Source organism: Glandiceps talaboti, chromosome 23 (genome assembly GCF_964340395.1).
Source record: "Glandiceps talaboti chromosome 23, keGlaTala1.1, whole genome shotgun sequence".
Lineage (NCBI taxonomy): Eukaryota > Metazoa > Hemichordata > Enteropneusta > Spengelidae > Glandiceps > Glandiceps talaboti.
Genome location: NC_135571.1, coordinates 8413781 through 8426698, shown reverse-complemented (window position 1 = coordinate 8426698; position 12918 = coordinate 8413781). Strand labels below are relative to the sequence as shown.

At 35.5% G+C, this 12918-nt stretch overlaps 1 protein-coding gene and 1 long non-coding RNA gene across 2 annotated transcripts; both read left to right on the top strand.

Annotated features, from left to right (window-relative positions):
* Positions 1-7622: 7622 nt before the first annotated feature.
* On the top strand, positions 7623-8679 carry LOC144452598 (uncharacterized). Its single transcript, XR_013482359.1, has 3 exons — positions 7623-7665; positions 8066-8161; positions 8604-8679. It is a non-coding gene; the product is annotated as an uncharacterized LOC144452598 (long non-coding RNA).
* A 7-nt stretch (positions 8680-8686) lies between these two features.
* On the top strand, positions 8687-9917 carry LOC144452683 (uncharacterized). The gene is made up of 3 exons (XM_078143828.1): positions 8687-8783; positions 9375-9514; positions 9693-9917. The coding sequence occupies exons 2-3, from the start codon at positions 9380-9382 to the stop codon at positions 9915-9917; spliced, it is 360 nt and encodes a 119-aa protein (XP_077999954.1). The 5' UTR covers positions 8687-8783; positions 9375-9379.
* Positions 9918-12918: the final 3001 nt, after the last annotated feature.

The following is a 12918-nucleotide window of genomic DNA, read 5'->3' as shown; positions in this document are numbered from 1 at the left end:
GAAATACACGTTATCGGAAGTTAACAATTTTCATCCTATAGTATATCATTAGAAGTTGACGATCCCGACCCCAATAGGTGTCGTGAACCCTACAAAAAAGGTCAAAATGAGTGTTTTTTTCGTTGCCACCAATCCCCTATAACATGTGTTAAGACAATAAACATCCACACAGAAGGAAAACATTGACGCGATGGATACTGGGGGAGCTTAATTGCATATAAGAGGGGTGGCAGCAATGCTTCCCTGAACGGACACCGTACACCAAATAACTACTGGCATTTATTGGCAGCAGCCGATGCTGGATTCCCACTTTATTAAAAGCACGTTTTGTGGGGGTTGGAAGTGGTACCGAAAATTCCAAGCTTTTCAGACATCTTAATAACTTTATGGGGAGGAATTTGGTGCCAGAATTTAAGTCATAACTCATATGGAGTATTTGCGTCACGATGTCGGATCAGCTACAGTCCCTGGCTGTCTGCCATTGCTTACTAATCTCCAGGCGAAGTTCGTCATCTCGCTCATTGACCCCTCGTGTGACCGATGCTTCCCAGGGGTCAAAAACAATAAAGGAGTATGAATTTATTTAAAATTAATACAAAGTGGTATTTTCCTCTGTACAGGCAGTACTTAGCATGTGAATATTATGTCATAATTTAGTGAAGAAAAATGAATGGTTGCAGAACACTGATTTGTTGTTAGTTATGAAATGCACCGGCACGCTGGAATCAGTCTGTCAGCATCGGTCTCCTTTAAGCGCAACAATTATATAACAACTTCGATTTATGAAGTGTGAAATGAAAGTTGCGTTTGAAAATATTGAGCAACAAATTGTGAATTGATGAAAAAAAGTTAACACTGCCACGCGTTCTGTGCACTGTAAAGTGGATGTTAAATCAACTTCTACAAAACAGCAAAACGTTAATATATCATAGATTGTTGAGGCACTTAGTTTTATATTTAGATTTCAAACATTAGTCTCGTAGGCTAATCTTAATCAAAATAAATCACTACACGTCATCACCCTCAATTCTGCTTAAAGTCATGAAAATATGTTTCATGTTTCGAGTATGCCCAACCTCACATGTGATTTTGATTACGGATATGCTACTAGTTACGTTCTTCGAGCTCTGCGTATAAATTGAACGAGGTTACAAACACAGAGAAGGATTAAGAGCCAGATACAATTACACTCGGAGAATTTGACTGCAATGTCCATACCGTATTGTCATAAGCATTAGTAACGACCTTTTAATCAGTACTGTGTTATTCTCGTCATATCGTTAAACCCATTAAGGGGTCGTCTCAAATTGATATTTAACGTTGAGATCAAAATGTACTTCTTGTTCCAATATGGAACTTGCAATCCAGACTGCGCATGCTCAGACGAAAAGGACTATATGATTATCTAGTTATCGTAGTAACTGATCTGGAGCTATCGATAGAACAAACCTCCTACAATGGTCAGGGTATCCATGACTACATTATTTATGGTTACAAACAATATAACAATATTATTTACAACACTGATATATTCATATTTATTATCATATTTCCCATGATGCAATATTCATGATTCAGTTTTGCAAATTCCCCATTTCTTTTTGACCCCGAACCAGCAACCAAAAACCGCCAAAAACTTGATTTTCACAGACGAACCAATACAAGAGAGCACTTTTATCTTTTGAAACAATGAAAAATAGTGAATACAAATAAATCCAATTGTATCATTTTTGCAGTATACATATGGCATAATATATTTCTGGTACATTGATCTTTTTTTGTATATACATTAAAAAAGGAAAGAAAACATATTTGGGTGATGGTTGGATCATGTTCACAAAATTATTTTTCATGAATGTGAGTATCAAAACACTGCAATGCAATTACACGTGTCTCCTTTTTCAATGGCGGAGTTCGTTCCTTTCCTGTGTGTGACAATTAGAGATGGTCCCTAGCATGCCTAGAGTCGAGAGATTTCATATATAGGAATTCGAATCCTTCAATTTGTATTCGTATAGTTGTGTTCAAATAAGGAAACGTGTAGAAAGGGTCACCGAGCTATAATCGATAGGTCAAAACAAAGTCACATCTCACTGAATATGTCAGCACTTCAATAAAGAAAGTTAAAGTCCTCTCTCTCTCTCTCTCTCTCTCTCTCTCTCTCTCTCTCTCTCTCTCTCTCTCTCTCTCTCTCTCTCTCTCTCTCTCTCTCTCTCTCTCTCTCTCTCTCTCTCTCTCTCTCTCTCTCTCTCTCTCTCTCTCTCTCTCTCTCTCTCTCTCTCTCTCTCATTAAACCATATATAATATATAAGTATAAGTATCTCACTGGAGAGAAAAGTGCTAGATGCAATATTAGTAGGAGAGCATATAAGTTTATATATATATATATATAATTATATTCAAAACACTAATATTTTAACATATGTTAGGTATTGGATATATAAATATATATCGTTAAGATATACCTATTGGTAAAATTGTATAGGTTCAGTGTACATAGATATTATACCGTGTGAGTAGAAAACACAACTAAAAGTTTGTTATGCAACCGAAAAACTATTGAAACAATCGTCTTGTAATGTTCAAAGAAAAAATAAAATTCTTATTTACCAAATCAAACATCGATTGATTGATTGATTGATTGATTGATTGATTGATTGATTGATTGATTGATTGATTGATTGATTGATTGATTGATGGATAGATGGATAGATTGGATAGATGGATTGACGGACGGACTGACTGACTGACTGACCGATAGTATGAGTGAGTGAGTGAGTGAGTGAGTGAGTGAGTGAGTGAGTGAGTGAGTGGTTTATTTTATTTCACGTCTCCTTGTTTTCAAATAAAGCTAGCCTTTAACCAAACTATGCGGAACGAGAACTTGTCGTCGCATGTTTTGGTTAATTGGTGGCCTTCGTCCTTGAAAAGTGTTTTTGTCACGTGACTCAAATAGATATATATATGACCTTTGAGTCAAAATCTTCATAACGGCAGTCAAATAATATGATAACGTTGTAAAATGTAAGGCATAACAAACAAACAAACAAACAAACATGCTAAAATTTATGGCTTTTTCGTAATTGTCATGGATTCGGATCACTGCGCCAATATTTAATTGGAAAATTTGTTATAAATGGGTTGTCTATTATAATCAAAGTGTTATAAAACAGACCACAACATTTCATTGTCACTGCACTTAAATTGATGATATTAAAAGCGATTGGTTCCATGTCCTTCAGCCTCAAAATACCACAGAATGCAAGGTCAAAGGTCACTGGACTGCATCATATAATTTCTATCAGTACTGACATGAATAAATTAATCTTCGATATAATAATACGTAAACTCTTGGAGAAGGATTTTGTCTCGACTCATTCATTATTATTTCATTCAAGTGTCAAAAATGAAAACTATCATTAATCTACTGCCCTCTTACGGCAACAATACAACACTCACCGCTGTCGAGATGATGAAAACTGTGTACTGAATTCGAAAAGCTGTTGAAAATCACATGCGTGTTAAAGTAACACAAGTTGACTTAATAAGTCATTTCACAACTTGAGTGAAAATATATAATTGAATTATTAAAATTTATTTAACAATTCTAATTTAATGTTGATATCGAAGAATGCCGAAAAGGATTCATCCAATCAGAAAGGTTGTAAATTCAGCTTGTGCCACTTGAGATTTGTAAAGGTATTTAAAACTAGTATTTGCATCGACAATTATACGAAAAGGTATGAAAATTAGGCATAAATTTGTCTGGTAATCATTTACAAATCGATAATTCAACTGATGCAAGTATTTAACAGCCATAGACCAAGAGTTACAAAAAACCATAATTGACACTTGACAGATAGTACAAATTACAGGTATACATTAACACTCCGACTTGTACTTGTACTTGCAACGTTAACGGACAATGTGTATTGTTCTTGTTTGGAATGTTGTGTACAGAACAAATGTAAACATGTTGTTACAATGTGCATGCTATGTGCTAATTGTTCGGGGATGGGGGTGGGATGTCAGACTCTCTGTGGTAAAACTTCTCTCTTCTCTCCGAAAATGAAATCGTTCTCAACAATGACATATTTCACAAAGTTTAGCAAACAAATTGTCGCCTTGAAGCCACCCTTTCTCACTTTGTAGAGAAAGGACAGATCAGGAATAACAAGCAAAAGGCAAGCATTTGTTTCCTAGTTTTTACAGTTTAATTGGTTACATCCTGGGAGAGATTAAAGTGATAGCGTTGGGGAGTTATTACTTTGAACTTAACGACTTGTCTGGTTTCCATGCATATTATAAGTTATATGCTGTACTGAACACAAGACATTTCTACTATTCATGTCAAATTCATAATATGTTACCTTGACCTGCTATTGCTGGAGGTGATGGGTGTCAATTCAAAGCAAGGGTTTAATTGGTAGTTGTTCACTGTATAGCCACTGATCTTAATGTACATTGTCATTGCATATCGGATAAATTAATGCTCCGCTGCAGACCATTAAGTAATAATTGAGACGGTATCGTGTGCCATATATGCGATGAACTCACCGGTACGGTTCGCATACCATCACCATATCCACCACAAATGAAAGTTCTGCAATGCATGTGTTGTTACATGTACTCGAGTGTAACATGTATGTAGTCCACACAGCTATATATACAATGTGAAGTCAGGAAAACATGAAAAATCTAAATTTACATTTACAACGTTTTTATTGCCTAAAGGTATAGTTAGCCATAATCTTGATAATGCGATGCTGGTAAACATCCGAACTGATAATCTGTTCCCCAATCTCCCATAAGCAAATATAGGACTTAATATATAAACAAAAATAAAGATGTTGTAAGAAAGATTATTCATTTTAATGTTTGATATCATAATGAATGCAGCATCAAATGTAAATATTGGTATAGGTTTTGAGTTTTCTTGGTAATCTTAACCACCCAATACATACATACACACACACACACACACACACACACATACATACATACATACATACATACATACATACATACACACACATACATACACACATACACACATACACACATACACGCATACATACATACATACATGCATACATACATACATACATACATACATACATACACACATACATACACATACATACATACATACATGCATACATACATACATACATACATACATACATACATACATACATACATACATACATACATACATACATACATGAAATCACAATATCCAGTTCATATATGATAACTTAATAAACTGAGAGCTACGTGTCTGTCCTGTAGACGACCTACTGGGCAGTTGATCTCAAATGTTCAAAATACAAGGTTCAGTCACTTGTTGATCTGTTATCGTACATCTGTGTTCTACCTGTTACCTTGTCTGGTTAACGGATTTCAAGACCTACATACAGAATATCGATCTTGACAATAAATGATGTTGTCAATGCTTTATCGAAATCCACAACGACTCAAGCCATAGTACACAACCAAAGATAATTGTTTTGCCTGTATATGCTATTGGCTGAGGACGTCGCGTTCATAGAAAACGTGGCAGAATGTTGGTCATCCTCTTCATTGGTGCTACCATGGTTACTGCAGCAGGTAGGGACACACATGCTGACAGTGAACAACTTGAGAATACACACAGAATGTGTGCAAGACCAGTCACAGTTTAGATTCAGTTTAGTGGGGAAGGGCTGCGGGTCGGTGGATCACTCTATCAGGATCACCAAATAAATTTAAGTCTGTATACCCATGCTATGTTTTATAACGTTTCTGAGGTCATGTTAGAGGAGTGTGTGTGTATTTCGGCAACTGTCTTAAACACTATTTCACTCAAGAAGTCTAAGATTCAATCTACTTAAGTGCACATTCAATAAATAAGTAACTATGACAACAAGTTTATATTGATGATTATTGCACTATATTGTGCTATGAAATGATAGATTTGTTTTCTTGTAAAATGTTACTCTGTGTACTTCTTTGGTGTACTTGTTGTGTTGATTTCGTTGCAGTGTTAGTGGTTTTTGTATCACTATATCGTATCATGTTGTGTCGTGTCATGTTGTGTTGTGTTGTGTTGTGTTGTGTTGTGTTGGTTCACATTATATATTAAAAGAGTGTGTACATTCACAGCTTGCTCAGGGTATCACCATGGCAACCATTATGACAACGTAAGTAGTTTTTATTGCACTTTATTATGACACATACAGAGACACGTTGCAACTCCACCATATAATAAATAAATATATATGCATATTGTATTATATGGGTGTCATGCGCGCGCGTGTACGTGTGCGCTGTCTGTCTGTCTGGCTGTCTGTCTGTCTGGCTGTCTGTCTGTGAGTGAGTCTGTATGCCCGGCTTCGGTGTTTTTTGTGCCTTTATATATATATCTGTGTGTGTGTGTGTGTGTGTGTGTGTGTGTGTGTTTATATGGGTTGTGACTAGCAATATATCTGATATGTACGTAGGACTTTGCACATACATCCCATAATTATATCATACCATGGGTGTTGACATATGCATGTCCTTCAGTGTTGCAACGTTATAAAAGTTGAACCAACGGTGGCCATATTTGTTCTAAAAATAAATTGCGCAGTATCTAAATAACAGTAATAATTAGAGACTTGGTTCAAGTGTCTACTCCTATGTGCTAGAATAATTAAATTTGACTTGATATTGACCTACGAGGTCGAATGTGTCTATTTTCTTTGATTTAAGGACATCTTGTTGATTAATTCGTGATATTTCTTTAATGTTGATGACATTTTAATTGACAAACAGTTGGACAAAATTTATTTTACAGGACTACAACCAGTTTCTGTTGTATCATCGAATTGATCACGTCAGTGAAAAAGGGAAGAACCCTGAGTCAAAGGATAACAATGTCGAACGTTCCTGGACATTTGCAGTCCATCTATGGGATAATAAACAGTATGAACGCATGTATGTATGATTTACGGGTGGGCTTTACCCAAAGCGAATAGTCCACTATAAACCAATTGTGTTGCATTTAAGATTAAATCTGATTTAGTTAGAGTCTACAGAACATATTAACTTGGATTTGATCAAAATAAAATAAAATAAAATAAATGAAATAAATAAAATAAGATAAAATAAAATAAAATAAAATAAAATAAAATAAAATAAAATAAATAAAATAAAATAAAATAAAATAAAATAAAATAAATAAAATAAAATAAAATAAAATAATATGAAATAAATAAAAATAAAATAAAATAATATAAAATAAAATGGCATGTGGTAAATGAATTTAATCTAAATCAAAGACAATAAAATTTATAACATCACATTAATCGAAATTAACATTGTAGAATTAAACTGACATTAAATTAAATTAAATCAAATCATATATCATATTATATTATCATGTTATGCTGTGTTGTATTGTAGTGTATTGTATTACGTTAATTATATTATATTACATTATATTATATTAATCAAACAGAAAATAAATTATATAATTAAACTTTAAATTAAGACAGTTAACTTTAATATAAATCAGACTAAATTATATAAATGATGTAACACATTGTTCTTATGGCTTTTGATACACATTGGTAACTGTTATGTTCCAATCTAGAAATGAAGATGGACACTTTGAAGGATTCCTTGTAGACGTCATCAATGCAGGTATGTATGTATGTATGTATGTATGTATGTATGTATGTATGTATGTACGTACGTACGTACGTACGTACGTACGTCTGTCTGTCTGTCTGTCTGTCTGTCTGTCTGTCTGTCTGTCTGTCTGTCTGTCTGTCTGTCTGTCTGTCTGTCTGTCTGTCTGTCTGTCTGTCTGTCTGTCTGTCTGTCTGTCTGTCTGTCTGTCTGTCTGTCTGTCTGTCTGTCTGTCTGTCTGTCTGTCTGTGCGTGCGTGCGTGCGTGCACGCATGCATGCATGTATGTATGTATGAACAGATAACGTTTTAGACACACTTTACAAATATTAAAATTCACCACTTTCATATTGTGACTTGCTGGTAGAATTAATTCTTGTGTTTAAACCTTGTACCGATTATTTCTATTACAGTTTGTAACCATGCAGGCAAACACTGTGAATTCATGTATGATGACGTCAAAAACTGTTACCACCATGTCAAAGGTCAAAGGCCAGTTGCTGGACAAGGTACACAATTCCATTTGTATTTGTATCACGGTTCCCTTCACCTTCGATATAACAATTATGCAATAACATATAATACAGAACATTCACACATCCAGGCATAAACACGTATATGCTTGGGTACATACATACCAACACACACACACACACACACACACACACACACACACACATACATACATACATACATACATACATACATACATACATACATACACACACATACATACACACACACATACATACATACATACATACATACATACATACATACATACATACATACATACATACATACATACATACATACATACATGCAGACAGACAGACAGACAGACAGACATATAGACAGGGACATGATTATGAAACTCTGAACTTTCATATCAACAACTGCTTATCCAGGCTTCCAAAAAAGGAGCTAATTTTTCTTGTTTTTCCCTTTCAGGTATTCTTGGGCGATGGTATGACGGCTGTGTCGGTTACAAGAACACTCCTGAGCGTGTAGCATTATTTCATTATACAGACCCAATAGTACGCTTTGATGACTCCAGTAGTTCGCATTTCTATGTTAAGAAAGGACATGCTGGAGGTGTCAACCCCACAAACCTTGCTAACACGAAAGTGGGTGAGTATTTATGTTGATAATGCCTTAACCGCCGACACTAGGTGAAGGTTAGGGAAAATAGCCAGGGGGAGTTTCTCCTAGCGGCTTTCTTTGATGTCCAGTTAGTGACAAAATGTCATTCTCACCACGCTATCACTTAACTCAAAACTCGGAGAAATAACGTAATTTAATATAGCCATGACCCAACCTCTGTACACAAGGGAATTTGGGATTGTGCCAAATTACATGTAAGTATGTAATTTTATTATAGTGACATGAAGTAATAAAATACCTCCCAGTCCATCGAGCATATAAGTCAAAAAAAGGATACATTGACAAAATAGAGAGGTTACACTGAACAAAGTAAAAAAATGAATTAACTCTGATACAAAGTTTCATTCCGACTTAAAAAGGCGGCTTTAATGAATTTTGCTGTATTATTAACCTGATTTGTCACCAAATCTCATTGTCTGACAGTGTGATTTATTCAGTGTTATTTTATGTATTAATATTAATATTAATAAGTATTACGTATAAAGACTGCAATGTAAAATAAAGTGAACCATGTTACATGTTATGCAGTGAACTTAAAAGAAAATTTTGTCCCAATAGGTTTCATGAAAGACCAAAGTACTGATGATATATGTTTACTGCATAGTGACAAAATTCACGGAATGGAGGCGTCCCCACCAGAAAACAGAATATTTTATGCCGATGAATTCCATCTACTGCGTGGTCTGGAGAAGGGTGAGGTAAGCACTGGTGGCAATGTTTTTTTTTTGGAACTGATGTTGTAAGCCGAAGTAAATCCAATGCTAAAACCCGGCAATTATAAGAAATCAATAAAACATATTTAGTTAACCAAGGGCTTGTAATTTTTACATATTGAAATAAGCTAAATATAAACTGTTTCTCTCCCCCTTTTTCTAGGTTGATTTAGTCTTTATTTTCCCGGAAGCATTCGAGCAGAGTGAATTAGAAGACTTTGAGGAAGTTGGGCCCAGTGTTATGTGTTCTGCTGACCCCACCCTATCGATTGTCACTTTGAAAGGGAGCCCTCTACGTCAATGGTTCAATAAAGCCTTTGGTGAACTCAAGGAGAGTGGGGAATATTACAAAATATGTCATGACGGTGAAAGGAAACATGGTATATAAGTTATTATATTGTTATTGAAACGTTGTAATGCTTTTCCACACGTTGTTCAATGCACATTATGATCGTTATCCTTGGCACGGACCTATAAAGGCACAGTGTGTATACTCATAGGCCAAGGGAGCATACAGTCTATGCTGTCGTTTCGAACACCTGGCAATCTCTATTATATTAATTCCATATATATGAAGCCAGTTTTATTGGGACAAAGTGGTGATTCAAGTCTTGCCCATGGATTTTAACCTTCAGAAAGCAATCGGTAGGGCAATGGCTCATATCAACAAGTCATTCACTCTATAATCAGTCAAAAATGTTCGTTGCCATGGTTTCTTAGTAAAGCGACTTATATAGGTTACAACACATAATCAATTCAGCAGGTGTTTAAAAAAAATAATTGATCAATCTGTCTTGGTCGTCGATCTCTTCATAATGACAAATTCTACAGTACTTGGTGCTTAGCTGTAACTGTAGATTTTATCATGCTGATGAAGATCGAAACTCTATGCAAAAAAAGAAAAGAAAGTTAACTGCTTGTGAGCTATAACCTGTGTCAGTCACTCTACAAGCATGGTTACCTTAATCCTCAAATCTCGAAAAAGTAGTCCCGGAAGACACGCCAGAGCACGTGTAAATCAACCAAAAACCGAACCGCTGCGAAAGTTGAAAAGTTAATGGACAGTAAACAAGTTTTTGAAATGGGCATTTAGTTAACATTATAACATGAAGTAATTTACATTGCAAAATCAATCACCAGCCTGTCAGTCTGTACGATCATGAAAATTTCTTACTGTCAGAAAATAACAAGTTTAGATAATTTCTTATAATCTATAGTAAATGATTTCATTTACTTACAGGTAATACATTGAACTGTGTGTAGACATCAAGAATCCTAGACAGAGGATTGATGGTGACGACAGTCGGACTCTTCAACTTTGAACTCTTTATATTATACCACATGGTAGTCTTGATGTACGCTTTGAACAGAAAATAACGGATTTATGCTGTTCTACATGTAATCTATTTCTCGTTTCACAAATTTCGCAACTTCTCGCCTTTAAATCGTAGTGACAAGGTCGTCCAAGAAAATTTGTCTTTTCGTTGTGTCAACGAAAGAAATAAACAATCAGAAAAATATTTGACGGTTAGATTGTGAGATATATTAATTTCTACAAGTAATGGTGTTTATTTTTGACAATTTAAATGAATAGATATTACAACGTTAGCTAAACGTATACACTCTTTAAAATTCAGCAAAATGTACAATTTACTCTCATTTCACAAATAAAGACTTGTGCATACCCAGATATAATGTCTGTTTGTTTACAAAATGGTTCTGGGTGTTATGTCGGTCCAGTTGGCAGTGTATGATATACTCTATAAATATATACACCATTCTTAAAACAAGCACAGAATATTCTATTTTTAAGTTCACCTTGCTTGTTGGGGTTATTTGATATTTCATACATGGATGGGGCTTAATGATTTGTTTTACTTTAAAGATAGACACATTTCAATCCCAGATCTTCAACAACTCAGAACCCCTCCCCACGTACATACACTGATAACTGGATCCTGTATCGAACTACATCTACAGGTGATGATCATACACTATTCTTTTATAGTGCAGTAAACCAGGCTTCTATAGAAATAATGACAATCACATACATACATACATACATACATACATACATACATACATACATACATACATGCATGCATGCATGCATGCATGCATGCATGCATGCATGCATACATACATACATACATACATACATACATACATACATACATACATACATACATACATACATACACACACACACACATACACACACACATACATACATACATACATACATACATACATACATACATGAAATCACACTATCCAGTTCATATATGGTGACTTAATAAACTGGGAGCCACGTGTCTGTCCTGTAGACGACCTACTGGGCAGTTGATCTCAAATGTTCAAAATACAAGGTTCAGTCAGTTGTTGATTGATCTATTATCCCACATCCAGTTTATACCCCTTAAAGTAGGGCAAACCTTGTCTGGTGCTGATATGATTGTTTTGTCAATGCTTTATCTAAATCCACAACGACTCAAACTATAGCATACAACCAAAGGCCATTGTTTTGCCTATATCGCCTGCGGACGTTGCATAACTTAAACACTGCAACCAGAATGTTGACAACCAGAATTTTGACCACTCTCTTTATTGGGGCTACTGTGGTTACTGCAGCAGGTAGGGACACCAAGAACTTGTGCATGTCTAGTCACATGTTTTCATAGTGGTTTTTATTTGTCGTGTTGTGTTGTGTTGTGTTGTGTTGTGTTGTGTTGTGTTGTGCTGTGTTGTGTTGTGTTGTGTTGTGTTGTGTTGTGTTGTGTTGTGTTGTGTTGTGGTGCTGTGTTGTGTTGTGTTGCGTTGTGTTGTGTTGTGTTGTGTTGTGTTGTGTTGTGTTGTGTTGTGTTGTGTTGTGTTGTGTTGCGTTGCGTTGCGTTGTGTTGTGTTGCGATGTGTTGCATTGCGTTGTGTCATATTGTGTTATGATTTTTTTGTTTCGTTTAACTACATATACTTTTGATATTTCTTAAATTTGAACGTTTATAGCTAGCTGTTGCTTTGGAGATGGTGATCACCATGGCTACCATTATTTCCACGTAAGTAGTTTGCATTCTACTATATCATGACACACACACACACACACACACACACACACACACACACATATGGTATTATTTGGGTTTTATGTGTGCGCGTGTGTGTCTGTTTGAGCATCTGTCTGTCTGTCTGTCTGTCTGTCTGTCTGTCTGTCTGTCTGTCTGTCTGTCTGTCTGTCTGTCCGTCTGTCCGTCCGTCCGTCCGTCCGTCCGTCCGTCTGTCTGCCTTTGTATCTTCGGTTGTGATGAGTGTGTCCATATGTCTGTTCATAGGTGCTTTTGTGTGAAACTAGTGTATATAATATATATGTCAGTGTGTGTGTTCCTGTCTGGGTT

Bases quoted from the DNA above. Each gene is read 5' to 3' on its own strand.
- LOC144452683 (XM_078143828.1), top strand. From the start codon at position 9,380: ATGAAAGACCAAAGTACTGATGATATATGTTTACTGCATAGTGACAAA. The intron at 9,515-9,692 runs GTAAGCACTGGT...CCCTTTTTCTAG, and splicing joins GTGGTCTGGAGAAGGGTGAG to GTTGATTTAGTCTTTATTTT.